A 14794-nucleotide genomic window follows, 5' to 3' on the forward strand; every position below is an offset into this window, starting at 1 on the left:
TCCTCTTATTACTGGCTAAATAATTAGATAGTATTGATCTTTATAAAGCAATCAGCTACAACTAACAAATAGGGTTGCAACAATATGAGATAGTTGCCCCCCCTCATGGCTCAATTGTTGAAAAACGTGCGCTAAAGTGCCCTCCTGGGAGCCAAAACATGTGCTAAAGTGCCCCCTTGGGAGCCAAAAAAGTGTGTCAAAGTGCCCTCTTGGTTGGCAAAACACACTAAACTGTCCCCTTGGCTGGTTAAAACATGATAAACTGCCCTCTTGCGAGCCAAAACACGCGCTAAAGTGCCCTTCTTTTTGCCCATGCCCTTCAAAAAGTCTGTGCACGCCACTGCTTGGGAGTACAGTTTCATTTTGGGTTCATTTTTCTGATTGTCATTTATCATCGTTTTCCACCTTTTAATCTCTTTACTTTTGATTTAACCAAGCTGCCAAAACCTAAAACACAAGAAAAGTGACTTGATCTCCTGTGGAGATGTATAAATCTTTAGCTGCTCAAATTATTGTTACAGAACCTGTCAGGCTCGTTAAAAAATATTGTTTCACTGGCGATACACACTAATAGAGGCCACATTTTAAGGAATAAAATTATAATAGTCTTTTTACATGTTTAATGATTTGATCCAAGCTTGATTTTCTGTCTTAAAGTCCAAAAATGCTATTGTAAATTTATAATTTCATTTGTTAAAAAAAACAGATGAACAATCCAAGCACTGTCATTTTGTTTCCACAGCTTGTGAATGAACCAGACTTTTGAAAGTGCTCCTGTGTTGTTTGTGTGTATTTCAGGCTTCCTGTACGACTACACTCAGACTTACGACTGCTCTTTCTACCTGGCTGGGCTCTGCTATCTGCTCTCCTCCCTCTCCCTCTTCCTGGAGCCGCTGGCCCAGCGGTGGAGGGCCCGGAACAAACTGACCTGGGACAAGAGGGCAGAAAGCAGCTGTAGGACCAACGGCTGCTTCACCCCCGACCGCCTACAGAACGGCGCTGTGTAGGAATGAAACCCAGGGAAGACCTTGGATCTTGAGCCAGCATGCTCATAACTTGACATAGGCCTGCATACCATAGACTCCAGCTTAAAGTCGGGACCCGAGTGACCCTTAATTTCAGCAGGAACGTAACACAGGCCGAGGAGAGGAAAGAGATGTCCTGCCTAAGATGTCTGAGAACATACACTAGACCGGACGATGATTATGTTGAACTGTTAAAAAGCCAAAATTTTAGAGTTCTGCAAAATATTTTATCCCCTCTTATTATTCTCATCAGAGATATATGCATCCGAACTGAAGTTAATCCCCTATAAATGTGTTCAAGCACATATTTTAATATTAGCAGCTGTGCAACCATAACTTATTACAAATGTTTCCCAATGCAACAAGGAAACTGCGCTCACTCTGCAGAAACTTCTCAATGCACACACTCAATACTGCTGGGAACTAAGCTATGTGGTTGAGCTCAGCTGGTTCTCTCCATTAATGAAAGCACACATCCATGAAGAAATACTCATCACCTGAATCCTTTGGGAAGCCTTTACCTGTATCTGTAAACCTGTACTCACTGATATGCACTTTGGGCCAATATGTGATTATGCTGCATGTCATTTCCTTCGACCTTTAACTGCCAGATAATTAAGATACTGAGCAAACCACTTAACTGCAGCCTGCTTGTATGACACGATGTGTAATCTGCTCCTTAAAGCCAAAAAAGCAGCAGCTGCTTCAGTAGAAAAGGTATCTCTTGTCCCAAGATAATTATAGATTGTATGGCATGCATTATATAGCATTTCGAGGTATGACTTGCTCGCTTTCGCTGATGCACACTCATACTCTCGTATTTATATCTTTATCAATATTATTCTGGACGTTTTTTTGTCCGCCAACTACTTAGGCCTTCTCTCACTGACACTCACCAATCTTTCATTCCGTTGAAGTGAATGGGCAGAAAAGTTCAAAAGTTTAAAATTTTCGAAATCCTTGTCAATTTCGTAATTCCTACTTACATCTGTATACAGTTTAACTTTTTGGTTAAGTCTTTTCATATATCACACTCTTTCTGGAATCGCAGACGAAGCTTTAAACTTTTTTCAGAGCTGTTCAGGAGTTATAATGTGTGTATATTGTGCTGGTGACACCGACTTCTTGCAGCACAGCATTCAGAGGCGTTTAGAAGTCTAACAACATTTTCAGCTGTGTTCAGTACTTGACAAAAACTGACCCGTCAACTTCTTTCACTGACTTCACATAAAGTAACCCTTGAAGGGACACTATGTAGTTCTGGAAAAGGATAATCTAACTCAAATTTTGATATTTACAATATTAATGACGCAATAATACAAACTCAGAAATGTTTAGTTTTTCCATAACTGAATACACAAGCTGTTCTTAGGGGAAAATAAGGTCCCAGAACACTGTTTGAAGCTAGAGAGGTGGCAGGGTCCACCAAAATGAAGAGTTTGTTTATTCAGTTTTCTCAGGCACTTTTTCTCTAATGATTAGGATTTTGTCCCCAAAACTACATAATGCACCTTTAAAACTCTTTACATGTCACTGATTTCACCTGCTTTCATCTCTCTCCAGCATTTCTACTTCAACTGAAATTTCAGCGACTTCAAAGAAACATTATGTCACTTTTTTAACCTAAAATAACAGCTTCATACTCATTTTGATGGAACAGTGTCCTGTACAAGGTGAATGGTGTCGCTGTCTCAGCCACTCTGCCCTCCTATCACTTGTTTCTGCACTGTGCAACTTCAGTGAGAGGGGAGGATGACATGTTTACTCCAACATACAAGCTTTCAACACATATTGTCATGAATAGTGAGTTTTGTTTGTAGTTAGCACCTGACAAATTGTTACAGACCTGGGATTTGTATTTACGGCAGTGGTGTCGCATTCAGAAACTGTGCTCACAATGCCAATTTCCACATAATGTTGCTTTAATTCCAATTCCAACTGCTTCTACAGGGTAGACTTTCTTTTCAACTTTATCTAGTACTTGTAGTACTAATACTTATTTTTCCTTCGTTGTTTAATTGTATCACATGATTTCAGTCATTACACTTCAACTGATTTCAGCCACCTTGCAATTCAACTCACACCTCAGCTTTTTTTTTTTATGCTTACACTTCAAATGACAAATCAAACCGACACCGTCACTGACACTTCAACTTAAAGCACATTTTAACCTGTTTACAATGTTTGTACAGTTTTCAGTGCAAACGAGCACACTTAATTTTCTCTTTACTTTCTTTTCAATCGAAACCTCAGTTGTGACCTTTTAAATGCTACAACAAATCTACAAACTGCCTTTCTCTGTTTGTGGGTCAGTAACGACAGCGTGAATTTTAATAACTCCAGATACTTGGCATACAGTCACGCCTTGCTCATCGTTTGTGAGCTGTTCTATGCAAGCACACACAGAGAGGGGTTTTCCTGTCATTAACAGCTCACTTGGACAACATTTTAACTGTAGCTCCTGAAGCCGAGATTAAGTATGATTCCTCAACATTTTGATCATAGTTAGTTTGACTGAGGGGCGACGGAGCTGATGAGGGTGAGAAAAGTGTCATTTTGTCAACCATGTATGTCTGTAAATCATCTGACCAACTGTCTAACAAAGATATTACGCTGGAGTTGCCCTTGTAGATGTGTGTAGATGCACGTCGCCCCACTGGACTGGTAGAAAACTGTTGCCAAGCCTTAACAGTGCCTGCAGGCAGCCAATTAATGGCAATGCAACTTGAAGTCGTGTTTTGTTTATATGTTGGAGCCTGTTGGTTGCTGAATCTTTTTTTTTTTAATGTAATTAGGGTTTTTGTGTTTTCACCAGTTTGCCTTATAAGGTACGGTACTGTATCTTTACTAACCTTCCTGTGATGTCAGCCAAAGACACATTAGAAACCTACCTACAACTTGAAGCTTATCATTAGTTTAAAAATAAATAGTTTGGAGAGAGTAATTGAGACCACTATGATCACTATCCAGTCATCTCCAAGTCTTGAGGACAGCCTAGACTGCAATGATGGACATGTGTATTGTTACGCTGCCCTCTTGTGGCAGAGGAGCGCTCTTACTCAAAGAATGCTGTCTCAATTAGTACCAAATTATTCCCCCTCAGCTCACTTTCACAATACTGAGCAAGGCTCTTTGTATTGTTTCAATAACGACAGTCATGCACAAAAGCTCTTTTGGCTCACGAGTTGCATTCAGCACCAGTATGCTTTTGTGATTGAGGACCACTGAATATTTTGTACCATAATAAATCTTTTATGAAAAGTATTTGATGCTTTAAAAGTAGATTTTGGTTTTGGGATTATTTTACTTGTTAGGTTTAGGGAACTGTATGTTTGAGAAATATCTTGAAAGGATTTTTGTGTCCCTTTGGTGTGTCTTCAACTCTGCCAATAAGGAACTGAGTTCTGCTTGGTGGCGTTTGATCTTGTGTTTTTGCTGCAGTGAATGCATTTAAAGGTAAAGCACTGTTTTGTCACTACTGTGCTCCTACATTTGTTAACTGATAGATTAGAAAACATGCTTAACCAATCATAGATATCCTGTTCCGAGCCCTTAGAGTTCATTTTTAAGCCTTGTAACAGTGCGCGGTCAGCTGTAATAAACTGACATGTGACTCAAGTCTGTTCCTGTGTGATTCGGCAATAAATGCACTGATGCCACAAACACATTCACAACTATTGACATCTTCAACATGTTTTATTGAGACATTATTAAGACATACTGACTTGAATAAACAAATGATTCATTTATATATTACAGTCATTTTCATTTTGTTTTCAAAAGTAAACCCAACAAATGTTTCCAATTATTTCACTTCTTGTTTCATATTGTAAAAATAATGGTATCAAAGCCAACATGTACTTACAGCAGACGTCAGCTGATGTTGTGTTTAGTGCCAGGAAACAAACTGATGCACCTGTTCAGGAAACTCTGTAAAGGAAACAAACATGTGAATGTTTACTATGACAGTGTAAATGAATGTTATGGCAAGTTAAGGCTTGTTTTTTACAAGATATAAATGCTTATCAGTAACCTTATATCCAACTAGGGGCTTTACACTAAGATGAATTACACTGCGATCAGCATGTATAACATAAGTCAAGTGTGAAATTGATTATTTGTGGCTTTTATAAATTATTAGGGATGCACAATAATATTGAACTGATACATTTGTTGGCCTGATACTGGGAAATTCATATTATTTATCTGCTACTCATCAATATCAGTGAACTTTTAGTCAACTAATAAAGTAAATAATATGAATCCAGATTGCTTTCACTGTCTACGCACTGACATACAGTGGTTTGCACTTTTAAAGTTGGTCTGTGATCTGCCAGAAGGAAAATAAAAGGTTCAAATAAACTAAAAGGTTATTAACTACATCAATATGAAATTAGCAGTTATCTCATTGTTATCAGACATAAGAAACAGCTAATTATCGGATATTGTATTAGCTGAAAAAAAATCCATGTCAGCATCACAGTGAATTACTGTTGGCTCCGAGTAAAACAGATAACCTTTCTGGCAATACGCATTAGCAAATACTATGAAATGAGAAGTGTTGAGCTGAGGTGATTGTACATTACCAAATCTTACCACAGTCTGCATTTTCACAATGTTGAGATATCGTAGTACGACTGGAATAAAATTTGAATATTTACCATATTTTGGTTTAGATTATAGAAAGAACACTTATTTGGAAAACTGGTGCAATAATACCAGAGTCAGTATATTTCAATGATGGACTTAATGTACTGTTTTAATTTCTTCAGATGTTGGTACATTGTTTCAAAAAGTCATCTTTCAAATTTGGGAAATATTACAGTTCCTTGTTTTAAGAGGTAAAAATTAGCCTATTTTATAAGCAGTGTCTCAAGACAAAACCTAACCAGGGTCCAGCCTATAAATCAATTTCTACAAACGCTCATTTCTCTTTATGTATTTTTTATTTTTTTTACTGACCATAATTTGTGAATATCTTTTATTTCTGCACAGAACCCTAAGCCACAGATAATATTATGATTGATATATGACGAGTGAATATTTAGCTGGCTGTGATTTATTTGACAGGTGGCACGTAGCTGCTCAAAAAGCTTTATTTTACTATCAGTGAAGTGCCGGCTTCTAGATTCAACACCTATTGACCATAGATTGATTTTATGTTCACAAGCTATATTCTGATCGCCGGCTGGTGGCATATGATGTACGATGACCTCCTCTGAAAATCACATTAATATTCTGCATTTAATTAACTGGAGGTTATCATTTGTGGCCCATCTCCTAATGCAAAAGATGATTCTGTAGCAGAAGCAACTTCTTAATGTTATTATAATTCCTTGAATAACATTTGCCCAGCTGGTTACTGATAATAATGCTTCAGTCTTGCACAAGAAATTATCATAAGGTTCCCTCTTAGCAGGATCAATAACATTATCTATCAGGAGTTGCGTACTGACAGTGTTCAACATGAATATATTCGAGCTGCTTGAAGCTGGTTTTGTTTTGCGAGAAACAATGAGTCCTACGTCACCCGTTTCTCAGAGACCACATCATATTAACCCTGCCTGCCTTCTTTTTTATCAGACATAATAAATCCTCACATGAATGATACTTCTGATGTTCTTACATCAGTTTTGCAATTAATGTAAACATAAGCCCCTGTGTGAGTGTATTATCAAAAAATACATTTGGGTACTGAAGTGTTCACCGTTTGAGACAATTCATCATCAAGTTGTTCTGTTGACTCTTAAGCTGCTGAACAAAGCAGCACTATGTGATGTGTCACTGAATTATCTTACACAACTGGACTAATGCCAGCTGCCATTAGTTGAGATAATGTCAGTAATGACTTTGGCTTAAAAAACAAGTTTGCCACTTTGCATTTGTTATTATAAAACATGTGGTGTTGACACTTTATACTTACCACTGCTGCCTTTGCCACCGATACAGACCTGGCAGACAGCACTTTTCCTCTGTACTCACCCTCATGCCGTTTCTACACAGCAGTCGGACACTGATACCAGCTCTGTCCTGGCTGTCTGATGTGCATGAGTGTGATTTGTCAGGTAGACTGTGAGGGGAAAGCAGGAGCACCACGGTCCTCAAGATGGCAATGTTTCTCTAGTGTAGTGTGGGGCTCCTTCTCAGCACAGGACACAGCTTTTGTTTTCACACTAATATGACTAAAATGGATGGCAGGAGGAAATGGAAAACCTTCTCTCCTGTGTAAAGCGGCCTTAAACTTAAACAAACAGGTCTCCTAGAAGAATTTGGGGGAGGGGTGGCATCCGCAGCTTGGATTCCTTCCATCGATGTCGAAAAGGGTAAACAATCTGCCCTGTTCATGTTTCATTTCCATGCTGCAGCCGACCTCAGATGATGATGGAGTACAGCTTCAGCACGGCAAAACACTTCTTCACTCGTCTCCTCGGAGAGGGTTCAATCAGAGGAGAACACAAAGACGGGAGCAAACAATATTCCTAGCTGAGGTTTGGGCCAATCCTCTTCCCTGCGCCAAACATTTAGTCAAATCAAATCATAACTGGGCAAAGTTTAATAAAGACAAATCAGCCCAGTGGTTCAGCTTGGCCTCTGCAGCGAGACACCCTGAACTGTATGGAAATTTCAGAGCAGCGTCACCCACAATCTCCCGAGTGGAGTGTGTGACAGGCGGTGATGGGGTTTCCTCAGCTCCTATTCAGAACCAGCAACAACGCACATGAAACCTTTTGAGTTATGAGCAGGGAAGACAACAGGATACTGGCACGTGCTGCTGTTTGCTCCAGCCCTCAGCTCCCGGACTGCACAGCGGTCACCTTTTCACACTGCAAACTGGCTGTAAACAAGGGGCAGTGCAGGCTCCTCGATCCTGATCAGGTGTTCTCATGCCAACAGGAACAGATGTGGGTGTAACGGGAGTAATTTAAGATGGGCAACTTAGAAGCTCAGAAAAAGCCTGTCAGTGATCCTGGGTCTCTCTTCTGGTGCTAAACAAACTGTTAATTGTCTCCCTTTTTCGTGTGCAGGAAAACACAATTTCAAGTGACAAACTCCTTCGAAACACAATAAGGCATGGCAGCTCTTTTCTTCAATTCACTTCCATCGAAGAAACATATTTCCCTTCAAATGAACAATTTATTGACAATCGGTCACATTAAGTGCCCAAACGCACTTGCAGGTATGTGAACAGCTTCGCATGGGCTCTACGGATTTTCCTTTCCCATGACATTGTTGACAAGTGTACATTGCTCAAATTTTCCATTTAAAAACAGGAGTCATCACAGGTGCAGAGGGGACACACAACTTAAAAGCTGCCTCATTAGCGAGGACTCACAAACACTTCTCTGCAGAGGTGTTCAGCTCTGCACTTGGTTCCTCATGAGTCCAACGTTGAAGTGGGTGTGATGTGTTCACACATGTAACAGATTTCCGACATATCAATGTTTTCAATACACATTAAACCAAACTCAGCAAATTATAATTCAGGGTGGGTAACTATTGCATGACGAACATACAATGTCAAAACAAAATACGGTAAGTAGGCCTTGGGAACATGTTGGCAGACATGAGTAAGATACTGTCCAATTTTGCTCTTCAGACTTTAAATTCAAACATTTACTGTTAAATTGTTTTTAAAACTTTAAAATTACACTGAACAAATAGCAGGTTACTTTGTACCAACATTTTACTGATACTGAATATTATTATTCTTGGAGGACCAACTGGTTTCAGAGCAATAAATGAAACAACACAAACCTCTAAGCTTCTTTTTTTTTTTTATCCATTACTACTGTAGATTTTCATAGAGATGCACGAAATAAAATATGGAGTAAAAAAAATTAATGAAAAACATGTTAGTATTTGATTTACTACGCTATATGTGTTGTGTTATGGGCTGTCCCCTGGGCAAAAAAAACCTCACATCTGTTAGTATTGAGCATTCCACATTGAGTTGACATAACAACATAGTCTGACCAGTGGACACACACTGAGTTCATTGTCTATCTTGCAATTTGGTGTTCCGACATTGCGGCACACGTTAAAAATAGATACACTCAAATCCAAACCATGAACCTGAACATAATCTGTCATTTGTCAAACATTATTCACAACACAGGTAACTGAAATGGTGACTTGTATCTAGAGACCTTTAAAATTAAAACACATTGTACAACTCTTCTTCAGTACACCAAACTCCATTCAGGACAGCTATCTTTTTATCATCAAGTATGTGACTTGTGGAAGGCAAGAAGAACACGTCTGGTGAGTGTGTTGTGCTGAAGAAGACTTGTCCAACATGTTCTGACCTTCAAAATGTAACCAGGATTCCTTCTCCAAAGAGATTAGCTTTGTAACTGTAATACCAAATCATTCACTACACCATTACTGAAAACCTTCAATTCAAAAATGTCATGCACTCCTTTGTCTCCATCCATCAAACAAAGCGATTATAGTAGAAATATTATTGCACTGTAATTCAAAGCTTTGAAAATGGATGTTTTCTAATTCCCTTCCCCTCATAAATACCAGCGCAGGAGACAGACACAACAACACCTATACAATCTCAGACAGCACAGTATAAGTGAACTTTGTTAAGCTTGTTATTTTAAGATTTTGTTAATACTGTGTCTGATAGATGTGGCTTATGACACTACAGTAGCTTCTGAGGGAGTCTGAGGTGTTACTGTGTCCATTCATTGCATTTCTACATTAGTTTTACTTGTAATGGAACTGGAGGTGGGTACGATGTTAAACCTGTGAATGAACCAAATATTTGTTTCCTATTTGATGCATCTCTTCTTAAATAAAATTGATTCGGCAAATTCTCCTCATATTTTCCTGTTTCACTGTACTGGATTACTGCAGGTTTATGACCTTGAGAGCAATTTATACTCTTTGAAAATAATTTCAAAAACACACATCCTTTTAGTTTTGTAGGACGGCAGTGTTTGTCCTTTTAGTGGATTACATGGCAACATACAAACACTCAAGAACCATACTTGTGTACCCCATAATGCAGAACACACAGCATGCAATAGTTACTGACATACAGCAGATTTTTTTTTTTTTTTTTTACACCACTCAAACTTAGTGTGTTCTGATGTTTTTCAAGATGCTCCACGAACAACAATCATGACCAGATAGTCCTCTTCACTTTTAGCCAGAGCTTTGGCAGAGGAATCCAGGAACTGCTGGGAGAAATCACAGGGAGGGAAAGCATGAAGAACCCCTGTGTTGTCTTTATCTCTGCTGCCCCCCACAGGCAGGCTGATGACTCCAGCTGCTTGTTTTTGGTTGAGGTAGGACACCAGGTTGCGAAGGGGCCGCTGAGTTGAAGCTGCAGGGTCAGACGAAGATGCATCCTCCGTGGCGCCAGGAACTGCCAGCAGGATGGCGTAGCCGCCGGGACCCGCCACCTTGATGCGTCGGGACACCTCGTCAAGCTTGGGCTGGTCCAGACGGAGACGTTGGGTAATCTTTAGCTCGCTCACCTGCCTCCCTGTTGTGCCTTCAACAAGCAGGTCGCTGGCTACGTTATGATCGCCCTCCAGCAGGTGCATATTGGCTGGAAAGTTGCTGTTTTTGAGCAACAGCATGCCATGCCAGGCCAAACCGAGTCTGGTGCCGTCAGGTTTGGATGACTGACCGCCCTTGGTGCTGCTCTCAGAACGTTCTCTCTTGGCTGGCCCCTTACCACCATCGCCAGCTTTGCGCTTACGCTCTCCAACTGCTAAAACAGTGCTGCTTGAAGGTCCTTTTTCAGAAAGACTCTGGCTTTTGAGTCTCCTTTCAGCCCCAACCCTTTCTAGTCCACTGTGATGTTCTCGTGTGGGGGAGGCTCTTTCGCCCCGCAGGGGGCGTTCTGAGTCACTGAAGCGCCCTCCGTCTCTGCTGCTACCTCCAGGACTACCATCCGGAGAAGCACGCCTGCGTCTTACTGTCCTATCGGTACTGTCAGGGGAGTGGTCTATGTGGCGTCCATCTTCCAGTACACGGCGCTTGCGTGCAGGTTCTCGTCCCTGCAGCTCTCGTTCCAAGGACCAGGGCTCCCGTGCCCGCCGCTCACGTTCCAAGTGCTCTAGAGGTTCAAAGGGTGAGGCACGTACCCGATCACGTATAGCTGGGTTGGGCCACTCAGTTCCAGGAAAGAGCTCTCGCTCCCTGAAGTGAAGCTGCGGTGGAGTCCGTTCCCTGACCCGCAGAGGTTCGGGAGTGGCACGGTGGACAAACGACTCAGCCACCATGTCAAACGGTGGTATTGGGAGAGGCTGCAGGAACTGCTGCTGGTAACGATGCTCAGCATCAGCAAAGTCCACTCTGAGTCTCCTCTCTGGGCCTCCCAGCGGGAAGCCCCTCATGTGTGTGCATGCCGCTTGTGCAGCATCCAAACTTTCATACTGAATGTAGGCCCACGTATCTCCCTTTCTGTAGTCAATGGTCCTTATCGTGCCAAAACGATCAAACTCTCTCGCCAGTGCAGCTAGAGGGACCCAAGGTCCGAGTCCACCCACCCACAGACGTGTGGTGGGAGTTGCTTTTCCATAACCGATCTTTATGGGGTTGCGGCCTACCACCTTGCCAGACATACTAAGCTTAGCACGGTGGGCCATGTCAAGGTTCTCAAATTTCAGAAACCCATACGTGCTGATTTGTCCCCGTGTGGGTCTTTTGATGTCCACTTCTGTTATGACCCCAAACCTGTCAAAAGCTCTCCTCAGGTCCGCTTCTGTTACAGTTATGTCCAGATTACCTAAAAACAACGTCCTATTGGCTCTTTGGTCATCTTCTGGCGATATAAAATCCTCCTCACGAAAAGCTGCTCGCTCTGCAATGAAAGCTGGACGTGCCCTGGCTTCAAACAGGGCAAACTCCCTGTCCCTCTCCAGCTCTCTGGGCAGAGGGGGCGGCGGGGGAGGGGGGAGCCGACCCAGGGCCAGCTGCTGCAGCCGGTAGTCTCTATATCCAAGCCCGGTGGGCGAGAGGGGTCTCTGCAAATGTCTATGGCTTTGAGCTGCACCATACAAGTCTCTCTCTACGGGGGACCGGCTTCTCCTCCTGTTGATGTACACCGCCTCAATTTTCAGCGGCCGGTCGTACAGCACCAGCCGGCCCCTGGCGTGCTTAGCAGCCCTGGCGTCGTCGGGCTTCCTGAAATTCACGAACGCTATCCGTTCATCGTTGCTGCGGCTTATCTTAACACTCACGTCACCGAATTTTTTAAATTCATGAAACAGTCCATCCTCTATGTCTTCGTCGCTCAGCTGGGTGCCGAGGTCGCTTATTTTGAGGGTCTTGTACTCACTCTCGGCGCTGGGCGGCTGGACCCGCTGCTCCCCCCGGGAAGTTGTCCTCGGTGAGGCTAAATCCAGCGTCAGGCTCAGGTTGTGGTTTTTGCCGACGGAGCTAGCGGCAGCAGTCAAACTGTGGTTATTCCCAGTCCGACAATGTCCGTCGAAGTCTCTGTCTCTTTTTTCGCCGAGCAGGCTCCTTCTCGTCGAGCCGCCGTCGCTTTTGGTCGAGCTGTTTCCATTATTACTCCCACTGGAAACGGACAGAGCCCCCATTTTCTTGCTGGTCGGGTGGCATCCTCCCCTGTCTCGAATATCGTCCAAGGCCCGGGAGCGTTTTTTAATCGGCGACCGCTCTTTACCTTTCATCTCAGTCCACACGGAGCCGACCGTCGGGACGCCTGGTCTGTTTTTTTGCGCTGTTTATGCAATTTAGTGCAAAAAATTATTGCATCGAAAAACGGATTTGTTCAGTGACCCTGCGGCAAAACAACAACAGCCGCCATTTTGTAAGGATTAGCGCGAAGTCCCGCCTCTTCCCTCTGATTGGTTGAAAAAGTGGGTGGGAAATTTTAATGCGCCTGTCAATCATCCTCTGGAGAAACTTTAATTGTATGTTTTTCATCATCGCGTGAAAAACTCGCTCATGGCCTCACAATATTAAATAATTTTAGCACATAGGAAAATTATTCTTTTAATATCTGAGGCCCCCAGAATGATTGATGTGTCCCTCCTCAGTCACATGACTCGACTACACTACACATCTGTACTGAGAAGATTTTGTGACGATAAAAAATACTCTAGGATTTCACAGGAGGGGAATGGAATGATCATTATGTTGGGAGAGATGAGACACCTTTTACACAAGTAAACCACAAGATGGCAGTAGCTCAAAAGGCACAGTGGCCCATAAACCCCTAACTAATCCGTAAAAATGACCCTGGAAAGGCACATGGCCTTTCTCTCTGTGGAAAATGCAAGCTTCTGATAAACCAGCTGTGATGTATATGCTCATAGGTGTACAGTGGCAAAGTTCAAGTCATAACTTAAAGAATTTTGTAATGATACAAATTTGAATTTCAGTGCTTCCTGAGTAAAAAAAAAAAGGGTTCTGATAATCAAGATTGCAGTATGGCTAATTGCAGTATCCAAATCCCAAGAGTGTGCAATGTTTTGATAAAGCTCAAAGGAGTGAGGAAACAGTATTATGTAGTGCTGCAAACATGTCAAATCTTGTTCTCCACATGTAAGAAAGACATGTTTGTTTGGTACAGACCCCATCGAATGTCACATCTTCATGATTCTAGTTTTTTTCACTGATAATCATTACTAATCCACTAATCATAGATCATGTCACAATAGCAATATTTGTCCAAAATAATCACAGTATGATTGTTTTTTTTATGACATTGCAGAGGTGTAATTAGTCATTAATGAACCTTGTAAGTAAGTATGTGCCAAAAGGTTGACACTAGGCCTCTATGCTTGTGATCACTTTTAAATACGAGCAATAATAATAAGAGTAATACGTTTTGGAATGAAGCAAAATAAAAACATTTATCAGAGTTGTTTTCTCTTTGTTTACGAGTTAAACTTTTGTAAAAAAAAAAAATAAGGCTAAAGACTAAACTTTTTGAAATGGACGATCTGGTCCCTGTCACTTTTTAAAAGCATAATTAGCTCAAATGTGCCAAGAAAAAAAGACAATTATTTAAGATTAAGATAAAATATAATTTTGATGCGTCATTTTGCAATTTCTTTCCCCCTACATTAATAATCTACTCAGACCTCACATGATTGCCTAATTTCATTGCCTAAAATTGCACATCCGGAAGACCATTTTAAAAAAAAGGTTTTTCATCTGTGCCCTTATGTCCCCACCACTTTTGCCCTTCCTATCAGCTCCCTTTCAAACTTGCGGATATGTGTAGTAACATTTTGTGAACACTGTACAGTTTGGTGCAAAAAGTGGACTCGAGTTTGGAACTTATTAATATAAAGGGTTTCTGTCATGAAGTTCTACTGACAAATAAAAAACAGCCAAATACTTCATGACAAACTTCCCTCAACTTGCCTCGGTCCACCATTTGAGTGCGCAGCCATATTTTTTAGCTTGGTTGGAACGTGTTAATGCTGTTCTACTACTTCAAGGATCTGTTGTGTCACAATAGCTACACTTCAAGGCCAAGATAAATCTTGTTAAGATCAAAGCTCAGAACAGTGGCCAGCAGGCAGCTCTGCAGATTTTAATGAGCATTAAATCATATTTTTTTTGTCCATTAATGAGGCTAAGGGTATAGTAATTTCCAGACTCTAGTGACAGTCTTCACCCAATGACCCTGACACAGGATGGAGTGATGCTTAGTTAATAACTGCCCCCAGCACTGTACAGTCTTAACTCAATGTTTTTCATTTCTGACAAATCTTATAAGGCTTTTGGAGGCTGATATATTGAGTCAATATAGATCAAAGCGTGTCCCA

General features: G+C 41.5%; 2 protein-coding genes across 3 annotated transcripts in view; one reads left to right on the forward strand and one right to left on the reverse strand.

Annotated features, from left to right (window-relative positions):
- Nucleotides 1–4643, forward strand: part of slc16a4 (solute carrier family 16 member 4) — a 28006-nt gene extending 23363 nt beyond the window's left edge. For both annotated transcript variants that reach the window (XM_030421819.1, XM_030421820.1), the window contains one exon: nt 799–4643. In XM_030421819.1, the coding sequence (XP_030277679.1) occupies nt 799–1007 (209 nt within the window). In that variant the 3' untranslated portion in view covers nt 1008–4643. The remainder of the gene's footprint in view (nt 1–798) is intronic.
- A 59-nt stretch (nt 4644–4702) lies between these two features.
- Nucleotides 4703–12840, reverse strand: rbm15 (RNA binding motif protein 15). The gene has a single exon (XM_030421818.1). The coding sequence runs from the start codon at nt 12680–12682 to the stop codon at nt 10133–10135; it is 2550 nt and encodes an 849-aa protein (XP_030277678.1). The 5' UTR covers nt 12683–12840; the 3' UTR covers nt 4703–10132.
- Between the last annotated feature and the right edge of the window lie 1954 nt (nt 12841–14794).

The sequence above is a fragment of the Sparus aurata genome, chromosome 7 (genome assembly GCF_900880675.1).
Source record: "Sparus aurata chromosome 7, fSpaAur1.1, whole genome shotgun sequence".
Classification (NCBI taxonomy): domain Eukaryota; kingdom Metazoa; phylum Chordata; class Actinopteri; order Spariformes; family Sparidae; genus Sparus; species Sparus aurata.